Source organism: Penicillium paradoxum, assembly GCF_028828445.1.
Source record: "Penicillium paradoxum strain IBT 22861 chromosome Unknown utg000006l_segment0_segment0, whole genome shotgun sequence".
Lineage (NCBI taxonomy): Eukaryota > Fungi > Ascomycota > Eurotiomycetes > Eurotiales > Aspergillaceae > Penicillium > Penicillium paradoxum.
In genome coordinates this window covers 2,964,618-2,978,661 of record NW_026643184.1, presented here as the reverse complement: position 1 = coordinate 2,978,661, position 14,044 = coordinate 2,964,618, and the positions used below count along the sequence as shown (strand labels likewise).

The following is a 14,044-nucleotide window of genomic DNA, read 5'->3' as shown; positions in this document are numbered from 1 at the left end:
TACTACCAGGCTACGTGACCACGGTTGTTCGGAATCTACTGAGTTGTTCTACGTATTGGAATGTTCAGAATGAAGTCTCAAAAGTATTGTTATTTGTAGACGAGTCAAGTCGCCGATTATTCATTATCTCATGATATCAGGTGCAGAAGCCTGTGAGTCCCAGATGCAAAACTCCCCCCGAGCCCATTCCAGAGCTGGAGATGGAGAGAGTTACGTGAGGTTTTCCAAATGACCATGTGCCAACGTGCCATACAAGGGACGATCGAGGGATATGGATATCTCGATAGAGGTCAAGGTGGGGCAGTGGGGATGGAGGGGAGGCAGGTGCCCAGGGCGCAAATCAATGAAGACACGCCACTCGACTTCCCCGACAGGAGGACGTAATTAGATTTAGCGAGTAACACCCATACCGCCCATAGAATCGTTCTTGATTCCCTCGCGCTCGCGTGCCTGGCAAGTAGGATTAGTATACAAGACTCCCAGAGTGGGCTTTTAATTGAATCACTTACCGCGGAGGCTTGGTATTCCCCGCCTTCGAGGATCTTGGTGATGCATGCATCCTCATCGGTGGTACCGAACTCGTTCTGCAGAGAACTCTGGCTGGCGGTGTCAAGAACACCTTGTGCTCCGTGGCTGCATTCGAGTGTTAGTGATCGAACGATGGCAAGGCTGCCCAAGGCTATGTTCCTTAGAGAAAGAAGCTCAAGACACTTACGAATGGGTCAGGAAGATTTTCCAACCATTCAAGACATTGGCGAGGGCGATGCTCCGGTCATTCTTCCACTTCTGAAGGATGTCAAGATCGTCAACGAAGACGATGAAGTCGTCAGAGCGACCCTTGTAGAAGATCTTGGGGGCGGCTTCGTTTCCACGGGGCATATTGAGGGATTTGAATGTTCGGTTTTGAAGATGAAAAGGAATTTGGATGGTGAGAAGAAGATCGAAGCGTAGAGGTGGTGGTTTAATAGTCTGGGAGCTCAGGTGATGATGATTGGTGACGTCAGACTATGAGCTGGTGCAGAACAATAAAATGAGGAGTTGCTCGTGTGTCCGGAAGCTCTTGGCCTAAATTGTACGCCAAAGGAACCACAGTGGATAGAATTACATGTCATATTTTCGGTTCTAGCCTCCTCAAATTACTGCTGTTGTTGCACGGTGAGTGCCAACTATTGTATCAGTCGACGTCATAGCAGCTCCCTGCCCGCTATCGGATCCGCTGTGACGCCAAACGTGGGGATAACTCTCCATGGATCAAGTGGCAAGGTGCAAGGAGGATAAAAAGATCTGCTTGCATTCCAATTACCTATAGTGCAAGCCACAATTACGTTGCCAAGTTAAAAATGCCCCCCTTGACTCCAATGCTCCTCCGAATGAACTAGAACCATCGCAAAGGACACCACTGGCCCACCTAACAATATACTTGCTGCTTCACTCGACTTGGGAGCGGGTCGTTTTGATCTTCTTGGGCGCCAAGGCACTAAACAGATTTTTAGGGGACGACCACTTCTTGGAGGACGGAGATGATTCGGAACTTCCATCCTGGCTCTGTTGTTTCTCGCTGCGAGGTGAGGAAACCGATGATGTGGGCTTCTTGGGTGAGTTTTTGAATAGGAATGTTCTCGAACGCCGGGGCGTGGTAGGCGTTCGAGGCGACTCATCCTCGACTTCCTTGTCATCCCCTATCTCACCACTGTCTGCTGTATATTTGTTCTCTCCATTGTCGTCTTCGTCGGGGTTGATTTCGGTCGATCCTGTTATTGAACGACGGTTACTGGCCGAGCTCGACCGTTTGGTGAACCCTGGGCGAAGGCTGAGCCGTCTCATGATCGAGCCACGCCGGAAAATATCACCTCTTCCAAGGACCATCCCTGGCATCGGAAGCAGGTCTGCTGTGTAGACATCTGCAATTAATCGCTCCAATCGGATTCGCTCCATTCGACGAGCAGTCACTACCACTGCAGAGCGATCAATGGGCGCCTTAGGCTGTTCAATCTCGCCTTCAGCTTGCATGGCCGGCTCTTCAGCGTGACGCGGGTAATGCGTCTTCTTGATCACCACATGTTGAACGTCGGACTGGCGTGAAAGTGCTGTGGAAATTGATGATCTCCGGGCCAATGACGACACTGTATATTTAACATGTCCCAGAGGCACCAGTCGGAGTGACAAGAAGGAATGTTTTCTCGGTTCCCACGTCCGAGGCTGCGCGGTTTCAGCCAGAGCGGCAGATATTTTGAGGATCTCGGTGTTCCATTGCTTTTCTTCGACTGCTGATGATGCACTGAGAATCAGTTCATAATTCTCTTCTTGGTCCTGAAACTGAATCTTCCATGAAAATATACATCCACCACAATATAGCCCTGTTAGGTCAGATATAGGCCCAGCATAAGATTTTGTGAAAAGATTGCTCACCTCGTCCATTCTGAAGCGCATCAATCTTGAGATTGTCTACGTAGATACAGGCTATTGCTTCTAACCGTTGTAGATCTTCAACTCCCTTCGCGAAGAGAAGATAGCGATGGAAAAGCACACAAACCATGAATTCTCCACTGGTTGTTTCCGTTGTTTGATATGTGACATGGAGAACACCGCACAGGACCATTGGTCCCAGGTCTCTATATATGCCCTGGAGTGCGTTATGCTTGAAATTTTTGGTCATTCTTTTATCCATCAATGGATATCTTGAATTGCTTACCGATTTTGAAATGTCTACCTTACTCTGGAGTGTTATTGTCTTGTGAATGCGGTCTTTGTTGATGGGATTCCCAGCTGCCAAATTGATTCGGGTTACCAGCACCCGCATACTATCCAAAGCTTGTTGAATCCCATCATGAGAAGATGGGCATTCAGTGGCGGTGGTGGCTCGGAGTAGGTCTTGTAGCATAAGGGGGTATTTGCAAAGACGTTGGATGGGCTATATTCTGGTCAGAGTGTGAGGGGCCAACGCAAGTATAGTTGCAGACCTTGATCAGTAAGTCATTCAAGGTCATTGATTTGTTATCCTCTTGTCTGCGTCGCTCTGTAGACGCGACCGATTTGGACAGTGCCTCAATTCCTCGGTCATATACCGTCCAGTTGGCAATTGACCGGCGCAAGAGAGCAACATCTTGTGTCAAAAGCTCATAGTTGCTGCAAAATTGGTCATATATGGGGAAGGAAAGCGACTGAAACATATCTGTCAGTACATGAATTTTCTTTGGGGCAGAATCAAGTACCAATTTTTCAAGTTCACGTGCAACTTCTGCTGCCTCTGTTGGTTCGGCTGTGAGTTCCTGAAGGCGCTTGTTGATTGATGCCTTGAGTGTTCGGGTCCTCATAGACCGTTGCTGAAGTCCTCTTATGCTACCTAGATCAATGGTACCAAGACGCTTGGTGATTCCTCGCGATGTGAGCTCAGAGGCAATCGCTTGTTGAGTTTGCGGCGCCGACAAAGGAGATATTGCCTGGAGCTGGACCAGAAAGCGTTCATGTATTCCAAGGATCTCTTGGACATTATCATAGATCTCACGCCTTGTGCTGAAGATGGTAAGGACCTGCAGATGTACGAGCACATCAGCAACAAATCAAAAAATCGAATGCTAGCTCAGCAGCTTACCCCGATCAGAGCCTTCAAACCAAGTACATAATCAGACTCGGTCGCAAGAAACTCTTGTAAAATATGACGCCGTCTGGTGGCCCGCATTTCTGCAGCCTCATCGATATGGGGACTCGTGCTTGGCCGAAGGCTGTCACCAGAACCGCGAGCACCTGACAGCATACTCTGAGTTGTTCCGCTCTGAATGGTGGTCCTCGATCGAACCAAGCTCTGGCTTCCGATGCTTGCTGTGGTTGTTTGGACGGTCCCGAGCTGCGACGAGTCGGATACACTTGACTGGTGACCTTGGGATCCATGAGACGACTCATCCGACCAGCCTTCCACGTATCGCCGTTGAAATACTGGAGATTCATGTCGCCGTCCTCGAAAGCTGTCCATCCATTTCTTGAATGGATGCGACGTTGACTTATCGGTCGGAGTCACTCCGCCACTGTCTTGGAATTTGTCTTCGCATTCATCATCCAGCAGGGCTTGTCTCTCGATCTCTATTTCATCCCGGTCTGCCATGGCTCCAAAGAGTGATCCTGCCCAATAGAATATAAGACTTGGATCCCGATGGCATGGAGAAAGAAGAGGCGGACCCAACCGACTGCCCAACACAACAGGATCGAACTTCATGGCGAGGGAAGAGCAACGGGGAGTGCCTGCTTTGTCTACATCTCCGACATTGGAAAGTGCATGTGCATCTCAATGGAAGGAGAGTCCCCTTTGCTATGCCGACTGAGCAGGCAGTAGAGATTGCGAATTTGAATCCCATCCATGTACGTCATGATCATGAGGTGAGGTAGCGGGATAGCTGGAATTGAAATGGCGAACTTCATCTTGGAGTGCTTGATCAATTTCTCTATAGATTATCAGCGCTATATTGAAAAGCGATCGAGACTTCAGAGAGGCAAAAGTGAAGAGCGCTATACTTCGCGCGCCAAGCATCGCCGCTTAGATAAAAATGCAGAGAGCTCCAGGCCCGCGGAGACCCACCGCCGTGGACCTTCTTCATCTCCCACTCCTTTCTCTGCTATGGGAAGCATCATGGACAATAACATCCACGCTCCAACTGTGGCGTCCGGGCCTGTGTCCGGGGCCGTTCCCCGCGACTTGTCTAAACTGTCGATGCCAGATTTGATGCAGGAGAAAGAACGCATCGAGGCGGAATTGTCAGCGCTTAGTAGTGTTCTACAGTCGGTAAGGTTCCCGACCCAAGTACACTCCTGTTGCACATTCTAATAAGGATTTTGGATTTCAGCATGGAGTGCGCATGACCTCATCCCTCACCACCTTCGACGGTTTCCCTCGCGATGATATCGACATCGCGCAAGGTACGCTTGGCGAGCATCTTCATCGGTCAGGACATGTCGCTGAGAGATGAACAGTTCGCACAACACGGGTACGGATCATTCACCTACGAAATGACCATAAGGAAGTGATGCGACTTCTTGAGAAGGGGATACACGCACATTTCGCCAACCTACAAAATACCCAAGCCGCTGGGCCAACTACGAATGGCGTCAATGTCCCGCCAGGTGTGCAGCCTTTGACGAATAACACCCCGCTAGGAACTCCGTTCGCCAAGGTCAATAGTGTTGTTCCAGGAAGCCCAGCAGACCAGGCGGGACTCAAAGCTGGCGACGCAATCCGAAGTTTCGGGAATATCAATTGGCTGAACCACGAGCGTCTTTCAAAGGTTGCTCAAACAGTTCAGGAAAATGAAGGGGTATGTCTCGGAACCTTTCTACACCGTTGCATGTTTCAAATATCCGATTGTCTGACTCTTCTTCTTTACAGCGCGCGGTATCCGTCAAAGTTATTCGGAAAGATGAGCCCAGGTCTGAGCCCACAGAACTGGATCTCCTACTCACCCCTCGGCAGAATTGGGGTGGACGTGGCTTGCTGGGATGTCACCTGGTCCCTCTATAAAGGAAACACCACGGAGACTGATTACAGGGGGGAGGGCTACCATCCTGTATTTCGACGATACGTACTTTTCATGACTAACGTGAGATGTCTTACCTGCCTCTATGTTTGTGAAATGCCTAGATTCTCATAAGGAGAGACTCAAGAAAAGGTATGGGACACCACGGCGTTGGATGACGACTTTGCAGGCAAATACCTGACCAGGATCAAAATTCATTTCGATGACTCAAAGCAAGAGCAGCGCCTTGTAGGATACACCATGGAGGTGAAATATAGGTTTCCAAAATCGTCGTTCAAACGTAGCCATATACCTGGACGGACATGTGCTTGCGCAACATCTTGTTGACACTACGTCAGCACGCCTCAGGCACAAAGTCACGTGAGCCCCAGCGACGGGGCAAAAATTCCATCAGACGCTATTATTCATTCCCCTTCTTTCACCCCTCCCTTTTATTAACAACCCGCTCCCATCTCTACGGCGCGAATTCTTGAACTTGTTTTTTCTTCAAGTTTCTCTTTCAACCGTTTTTCATCATGGCTACTGAGACCCCCACTTTCAAGCTCGTCCTGGTCGGTGACGGTGGTACTGGAAAGGTAAGCGCATTCGAAATCTTGATGTTAGATTGTTGATGGGAATGAGCTTGGAGAGGTAGCCATCTGCTCAGTGATGGCGATATCATGAAGCGATATTTTTGGACATTCTGAACCCCTCCTTGTCTTGACTGCCCTTTGCCCCGCGCCTGTCAACAATACGAAATATCTGCCCAACACTCCCGCCTCACCGCGACTTCATTACTAACATAACGGACCCCAAATAGACCACCTTCGTCAAGCGCCACCTGACTGGTGAATTCGAGAAGAAGTACATCGCCACTCTCGGTGTCGAGGTCCACCCCCTCAACTTCAACACCGTATGCTATACCCCGCCGAAGAACCCCGCTTCGAACCGTGCCATCGTGTGATCGTTTTAACTAACCCGACCCCAACAGAACTACGGTGCCATCCAGTTCGATGTCTGGGATACTGCTGGTCAGGAGAAGTTCGGTGGTCTCCGTGATGGTTACTACATCAACGGCCAGTGCGGTATCATCATGTTCGATGTCACTTCCCGTATCACCTACAAGAACGTTCCCAACTGGCACCGTGAGTGACTCTTTTCGCGATCGCGAACCGACACCAATTATCATGCATTCCGATACTGATTAATTTCTAGGTGATCTCGTCCGTGTCTGCGAGAACATCCCCATTGTCCTCACCGGTAACAAGGTCGATGTGAAGGAGCGCAAGGTCAAGGCCAAGACCATCACCTTCCACCGCAAGAAGAACCTCCAGTACTACGACATCTCCGCCAAGTCCAACTACAACTTCGAGAAGCCCTTCCTCTGGCTCGCCCGCAAGCTTGTTGGCAACCCCCAGCTCGTACGTCATTTGTGTTCCCAGAATTCGAAATTTAAGATGCGCAGTGCTAATCTGTCTATTTTTTTCAGGACTTCGTCGCCGGCATTGCCCTTGCTCCCCCCGAGGTTACTGTCGATGAGAAGCAGCTCGAGGCTTACCGCCAGGAGATGGAGGAGGCCGCCAACCAGCCCCTCCCCGATGAGGACGATGCCGATCTGTAAAGCAGTGCGCTCAAATACGAGTCCACGAAGTTTCCGACATGAAAGTTGGGAGTCGCTGTTCCCTGTTCCCCCACTCGCGTTTCCAGAGGCCCGTCTCACAACCGCGTGGTAGGCAGGAAGTTCACGACCCCCGGGGATTGCTTTTTTTTTAGTTTGGGTTTTGCACTGCAAAAGCAAAGTCTGTTCTCCGAAATCACGATACAATGAAAGCGGACAGGGGATAGTTGTGGTTTTGAGGACACGGACCGATCATGCATTTTTTCCTTTTTTGATTTCCCCCCAATCTTAGTAGTTTAGACACTCCCAATTGTCCTTTTTTTCCTCCCCGAAAGGAGCACGCAGCATCCAAAAAAGCATGTCTTCTTTCAACAAGATCTAAGTCCTTTTTCCTTGGCTATCTATGTACTCTCAGATAGATTTAGATCTCCGAAATCCTCGACAAGTTCATTTGAAAAACTACTTGGACTACGAGTAATGAGAGAATCGTCCAAGAATCAGCTTCTAGCAACTACACATAGATTCAAGACACAGCCATTGAATGTCATTACGCTCTTTGCGCTCAAGAGAACAACGCCAGGGTATAGGAACCATTGAACTCTGAAAGGAATGAAGCAAAAAAAAAAACAAAAAACAAATCGAATCAGAACTTCCACCCCCGTACACCCGGTTCTATGTGGATGTGATCACATCATCAGACTACCTGAATGTAGATATCTCGAGATCAACATCCTCTAGCGAGAACGCCAGTAACGGAGTAAGGTTACAAGTCCCGCACACCCTATGCAAGAGATTGACAGTCAGCAAAGAGTCCAGTCAAAGCATAAAGTAATAAAGAGTAGGGGGGAGTAGGGGGGTAAAGTAGGGTCAAAACATACAAAGAGATAAGCAAGCTCCCTAGCATCCAACCGAGAAACATTCATAGTACCACCCTCGTCGAGAGCGCCACTAATGAGCTCGCGTTTCTGGTCCTGGAGGGTGACAATGCGATCCTCGACAGTATTCTCAATAAGCAAACGGTGGACAAAGACTTCTTTAACCTGTCCGATGCGGTGGGCGCGGTCAACAGCCTGGTCCTCGATGTACGGGTTCCAGAAAGGATCGAACATGATCACATGCGAGGCAGCAACGAGGTTCAGGCCGGAGTTGCCGGCCTTGAGGGAGACGAGCATGATTTTGCAAGACGGGTCGTTGGTGAAAGCTGTCACTGCGGCGTTGCGTTCCTTCAAGTTCATGCTACCATCGAAGCGAGTGTGGTTCCATCCATTGCGGGAGATTGGGACTTCGAGCAGATCCAAGATGGAGGTGAACTGGCTGAAAATGATGGTTTTCTCGTCTTCGCCGCGATCTTCATTTTGTTGGAGGATTTCCAGCGTCTTGGTGATCTTTGCGCTGGGGAACCATGATTTCTCGAGACGGCGACGGTATTTCTTCTTCTCGGCCTTGTTCTTTAAAGAATCCGCTCGGAGCTGGGCTAGGGATCTCTTTTGTTTTCGGCCGTTTTCATCTTCACTAAAGCTATCAGATTCATCTTCTTCACTGCTCGCTGTTGCCTCTGGATCATCCGCGTCATTGGCATCAGCGTCTCCGGCTCCATCAGTAGAAGTGGGAATTGAGTCTGAATCGTGAACTTGTTTGAACGCATTAGTGTCAGTGAGCTTTGTTGGATCTACGGGACCTCGGCAATTCTGGCACTTTATCAAAATTGCGCCATCATCGTCGAGGTTGATGGCACCGTTCGCATTGGCAGAATCGGAAATGCGAATCCAGCATTCCGAGCACACATGGTGTCCACAGGGAATGTAAATGGTCGCGTTTTCGACACTGTCCATACAAACAGGGCAGGTGCCATCCTCCTCGTCGTCATTTGATTTGATCCGCTGTACTACAGCAGCGCTTAGTAGCTTAGCGTTGGCAATCTTATCCAATCCTGGGGCAGATGGAAGAGGTGTGCTTCGGAATGCTTGCATGAGGAGAGGATGACAGCATGCCTGCCGGAGACGGAGAAGGAGAACCAGAACATGGCTGTAGTTTCTTCCCAACGTGCCAGCGTCGAGGTATCGGTTGATCTGTGACTGGGTTTTCGCGTTAAGCTCGTCATAAACCTGACTTTCCCTCTCGTCGAACACAACATGAATCTTCTCGGTGATCTTTGCTGGGAGTTGCAGAATTGGCTGGCCATCAATTTGAGAAGATTTTGTACGTCGAAGGCAGACGGACTTGACTAGGACTCGCAATTGCTTCATTACATCCTCTCCTCCCCAGCCCGATTTGATGCGTCTCACAAAATCCTGCATCCATAGATGTTAGTCACTTAATGAACTCGAAGTAACAGACTTGAAGTAGGCCATGACGAGAACTTACCGCCTTAAATTTACTTGCGTTGCTGTATGGCCGAATCCGCAAGAATCCAAGCAGTGACTGGAAATCCTCAAGGCGATTCATCATGGGAGTACCGGTTAGGCACCAACGGTATGTGGAATTGAGACGACAGCAGGCCTCTGCTGATTTTGCCGCTGGGTTTTTGATGTTTTGTGCTTCGTCGACGATGACTCGGTGCCACTTGGCGGCAGGATTGAGGGGGCCCGCCTTGTTCTTGAGTTCTTGAACCATCGAGGCATCTCGACCTTCCTCTTCCCACTGTATAGCCTGAAGTAACGTTTTGTAATGAGCAGTAAGGGTACCAAACGTCGTGATGATAATGTCGAACTTTTTGAGTTCCTTCCAGGGGGTGCGCCGTTGATGATAGATCAAAACTGATAATTGATGCCTTCCTGGTTTAACATGACGCTGGATTTCGAGTCTCCATTGGTGCATGAGTGCTTTGGGCGCTACAATCAAAGTTGGGCGCCGTGCCTCATCCTCGAATGGACGAGCGACAATAAGCGCAATCGCTTGAACGGTCTTACCAAGGCCCATGTCATCTGCGAGAATTCCTCCTTTATGGCTGCTCTCTTCCTTGGCCTTCATCCATCTCAAGCCAATTTTCTGATGCTTCATCAATGTCACTCTCAGAGCCCTAGGTGTCTCGTCATTATCCGCCTTGGTGGCTTCCCGAATATCTTTGATCCCGTTGAGCAGGTTCTTGATGTCTTCCGGGAACTCTTTCTCGTTGTAGGCCTCTATGTCCATGTCGTCATCCCAAATTTCTTGCTGGTTGCGGACTAGATCGAATGCCTTTTCGAAATTGTCATAGGCACCCGGCACGGCAGGGTATCCAGACTGGCCCACCCATGGAAGGTGTCGGGGTCCAGGTATCGGAGGGGAAGATGGCATTTGGGAGGGATGAGACAGTTGAAAAGGATGCGATAGCGGAGGCTTCGATAGCTGGGAGGGATATGACATTTGAGAAGGATATGACAACTGGGAGGGATATGGTATCTGGGAAGGATAAGGCGACTGTGAGGAATATGACAACTTGGAAAATGGCTGAGGAAAAGATGGCAGCCTAGGATATCCGAAAGAATTGGACTGCTCGTGTGGCTGCTTGCCGATTCGGGCATTGAAGGAATCGGCTGTGATTTCTTGGATATCATCATCGGATGAGAACGGAGTGAGTTTGTTGAAAGGGGCTATTGGGGCATATGCTTGAGGGGCAAAACCTGTCTTTGTGCCAGGTTCGAGTTTCACCGGTTGACTGCGGTCTGGCAGATCCCATGAAACCCGACTGTTGGAGCTCTTGACTGGGAATCGAACGTGGTCCTCATCGGCCTGAAGGGCGCGAGCCAATTCCGCATCTCGCTCCATTTGAAACTCCGTTTCAATCAACTTCGCCTGTTCATCGCGTTCCTCTTGGAGTTCCCTCAACTGAGTCGCATCACTACCTGCGGCGTCCATCCATCCCTTATACAAGCGATCATTCTCGTCGAGGCGGGCTTCTCTGTTAGCATCTATCACATCAAGTTGTGATCTGCGAGATCCTGGCTGTGAAAGAGCATTCCTTTTCGATGAACCCTGCAGCGTGGGCGAGAGGCCAGATACTGGACGCGCGCGTTTACGGGAAATTTCTGGAGGGGGTAGAATTGGTGATTGTGTATACCGCGACGGATGGCGAGATTCGTTCGTGAAAGGTGAGGGCGCAGCAGAAGGCCAATGAGGGGATGCAAACGAAACGCCCGGAATTCCAGTGAAACCACTTGACGGCATGCGAGGAGTGGCGGGTTCAGGTGCCACTACTGGAGGAAGCGATGGCACTTGCGGTGTCGAGGCGGCTTGAGGAGTGGGAACAGGATCACCAAGGAGGGTGGCAACCTGTACTTCCATTTTTCTGATGGTCTCGCGAAGCTCAGCTGCTTCTTCACAGTCACCCCGCGTCTCCAGGAGATCATCATAGATATATCTGTATGTATCAAGATCTTCTAGAAGATCCTTGATCTTGTCCTCCTGGGACTGGTCAACTGCAGAGGCCATGGCTTAAACGCACCTGGATGCTGATCATGTAACATTCCAAGGCCAAAATATCAACTTCGTAGGTATTGTATCAGCAGGAGAGGTTCATGGGCGTGACAGTAGGGTAAAAGGCGATATTCGCGGTCAGCAGAGCTGCGCTTTCGAGTGGGAGGTAGAAATCAGGGACAAAAGTGTCTAGGATAGTCAGTCAGCGAAACTTGGGTCTCATAAGCAAACCACTACACAGAAGACGGGTGCTCGCAGATGGCACAGGAAGAAAAACAAAGCATAGGGAAAATGCATGAGGAGGAAGCACGTCTTCGCCTCCTAATTTGAGGCTTTGTGGGCTTTGTAAACTTACATCGAGTACGGAGTACAATCAATGGCTTTCACCTGGGGGAGTAACCTGCGAGTGACGTGGGAGGTTCAAAGAGCGAAGCGATAAGAATCGCAGAGAATGAGTGGCCGCTATTTTTGTAGCGCAAAAGAACGGATGGAAATGGCTCGATGCTTGATGTCGTTGCAAGTGTTCAGCTGGCCGGGTTGTTCACCTTGCGGGGTGTTGAAGTTCTCGCCCAAGATGTCATGGTGAGCACCAGCCAAGGTCCCGTAGGAACTCTTCTATTCGGGCCTCCTTCAAGCAACATGGTTTCAATCATGATTATAGATAGTACTGGGGCCTGATTATCTTATAAAAATGTTTTTATTATAGATTTATCGCGAAAAACTTCGAAATCCTTAGGTAATTCTCTTCATGCCCCTGAATCGATGCGCAAGCGCCTTACTTTCTTTGATATGAACGCGCTCTTATCAGCACGTGATGCCAAACGCGTACGCGCTGAGTCAAACAAGTCAAACACAGGGCTTATCAGCGCTTGCCCTGTTATCCTAATTTGGAAGTACGACATTTACACCTGAGCCAGCGTTGGGGTCAGAACTTATAGTTCCAACATTTCGATCTGGACTGTGGGAAGTTATGACTCATATGGCGCCCTAGTTTAGGAGTCAATGGCCGAATCGCACGTAAAAAGACAAGCAGGAGTACAGCATTGATCTGCAGCTTGGGCAAAAACTACCTTCGAATGTCTAGATGGAGATAGGAACAAGCCGAACCGCGGTGTTTCCCACAGGTAGCTGCAACATAAATCAAGGGGAGATGCGTGGTATTGGTTGCGAATGTATGATCTGTACGGAGTATTCTGTCTATATGGAGTACCTAGGTATATATTGATCTCGAATACTTATTTTACCACCATCCACGCGCAACACTCATCTTTCGAGTGACCTTCTGCTCCAATTATATATATGCAGACGGACTTTGGAGTGAAGTAACGACCGACCATGACATTAGAACAAAGGTTGTTTCAAACCTGGGAAATGCATTGCATCCAACCGGTCTTCACGAAGAACCTAGCAAAGAAGGATCTAACCGCGTGCCGGTTGGTATATCGCAAGCTCGCTCTCAGCTTGGCGCCTCCCCTCTTTGCCGATGTTGAAGTCCGTTTCTGCAGCAGCACTCTCACCTGATACCCAAAGCCCCAAGTATGGTAGCAGGCAAATGACAGATGTGTTAGTCAAGCAGTATCCGCCTCTGTTCCATGCATCTACCGACATCGCGTCATTTACCCACGCATTGATAATGATGAGTAATTTGCAGCATTTGCGAATTCGTGCGAGGGTCAAGCACCAAGCCACAGCTATCGTCGAAGTATAGTGGACTATGCATTAATCTCATGGCGAATGACGATTGGACAAGCACCGTTGAAGGGCCTCCATAATTTGTCACTGTTGTCAGTTCATCCAGGTGCAGTGCTTTAGCTACGCCCAAATCCAGGGTTTGGTGCATCACCTGCAAGCGCTGGTCCCAGACCCGCAAGCTCACAATCCACATGAGGAGTTTCGGTCACGAGCCAGGCAAACCGACGGACCATCTCAAACTCCTCCATGCATATATAGGAAGCTTCCCAGCCGTGAAAAGAATAGACTTTCACTGGGAAGGAGAGAGGGGTCTGTCACCCCTATCACTCGCAACGGAGCCGCGCCTTGAACATGCACGCACAGGGAAGCCAAGCCAAGCCTGTCCTCATAAAAGCGCATCACGAGTGCGACCATTAAGATTCCCACATCTCCTACAGATGGAGCTGGTCAATGCAACGAGGGATGCGTCGCAAGTAACATCTTTTATCCCGGAGCGTCGGCACTCCCTCCGCGAATTCAATTTCGAAGACGTGGTACTCCGCAGCGGCAATTGGGACGACGCGTTGGCGCCATTGACACGACTCAGCGGCAGCGAGGAATGGATGCAGGGTCAGCGCAACAGGGAGAGCGTCGATGTCCCTATAGTATTGAGTGCCGGACTCGGCCGGAAACATTTACAGAAGGCAATTTGCACATTACAGCAACGAAAGGGTCCAAGCACATTGAGAAGCTTGGCCGGGGCACGATCCCGGACGCGCGAGCTGTGGGGAAGAAGCCCGGATCATATGAAGCGATTGCTTCGGCCTTCGGTGTTTAGTTGGCGGTAACATCGGAGGTA

General features: G+C 49.7%; 6 protein-coding genes across 6 annotated transcripts; 3 read left to right on the top strand and 3 right to left on the bottom strand.

The window, feature by feature from the left end:
• Nucleotides 1-390: 390 nt before the first annotated feature.
• Nucleotides 391-879, bottom strand: N7457_007509 (SBDS family protein; the record flags this gene model as incomplete). The annotated part of the gene is made up of 3 exons (XM_057178552.1): nt 391-450; nt 510-633; nt 716-879. 3 exons carry the CDS (start codon nt 877-879, stop codon nt 391-393), a joined length of 348 nt encoding a protein of 115 aa, XP_057030296.1.
• A 549-nt stretch (nt 880-1,428) lies between these two features.
• Nucleotides 1,429-4,099, bottom strand: N7457_007508 (putative Rho guanyl nucleotide exchange factor; the record flags this gene model as incomplete). The annotated part of the gene is made up of 6 exons (XM_057178551.1): nt 1,429-2,357; nt 2,410-2,623; nt 2,693-2,911; nt 2,961-3,161; nt 3,213-3,530; nt 3,593-4,099. The coding sequence occupies 6 exons, from the start codon at nt 4,097-4,099 to the stop codon at nt 1,429-1,431; spliced, it is 2,388 nt and encodes a 795-aa protein (XP_057030295.1).
• A 522-nt stretch (nt 4,100-4,621) lies between these two features.
• On the top strand, nt 4,622-5,506 carry N7457_007507 (putative 26S proteasome non-ATPase regulatory subunit Nas2; the record flags this gene model as incomplete). Its single annotated transcript, XM_057178550.1, has 4 exons — nt 4,622-4,774; nt 4,836-4,908; nt 4,963-5,303; nt 5,375-5,506. The coding sequence occupies 4 exons, from the start codon at nt 4,622-4,624 to the stop codon at nt 5,504-5,506; spliced, it is 699 nt and encodes a 232-aa protein (XP_057030294.1).
• A 531-nt stretch (nt 5,507-6,037) lies between these two features.
• On the top strand, nt 6,038-7,122 carry N7457_007506 (Ran family GTP-binding nuclear protein; the record flags this gene model as incomplete). Its single annotated transcript, XM_057178549.1, has 5 exons — nt 6,038-6,097; nt 6,322-6,414; nt 6,493-6,646; nt 6,717-6,922; nt 6,991-7,122. 5 exons carry the CDS (start codon nt 6,038-6,040, stop codon nt 7,120-7,122), a joined length of 645 nt encoding a protein of 214 aa, XP_057030293.1.
• Nucleotides 7,123-7,882: 760 nt separating this feature from the next.
• On the bottom strand, nt 7,883-11,529 carry N7457_007505 (SNF2-related protein; the record flags this gene model as incomplete). Its single annotated transcript, XM_057178548.1, has 3 exons — nt 7,883-7,900; nt 7,998-9,410; nt 9,484-11,529. The coding sequence occupies 3 exons, from the start codon at nt 11,527-11,529 to the stop codon at nt 7,883-7,885; spliced, it is 3,477 nt and encodes a 1,158-aa protein (XP_057030292.1).
• A 1,719-nt stretch (nt 11,530-13,248) lies between these two features.
• Nucleotides 13,249-14,033, top strand: N7457_007504 (uncharacterized protein; the record flags this gene model as incomplete). Its single annotated transcript, XM_057178547.1, is given in 2 exon segments — nt 13,249-13,298; nt 13,313-14,033. 2 exon segments carry the CDS (start codon nt 13,249-13,251, stop codon nt 14,031-14,033), a joined length of 771 nt encoding a protein of 256 aa, XP_057030291.1.
• Nucleotides 14,034-14,044: the final 11 nt, after the last annotated feature.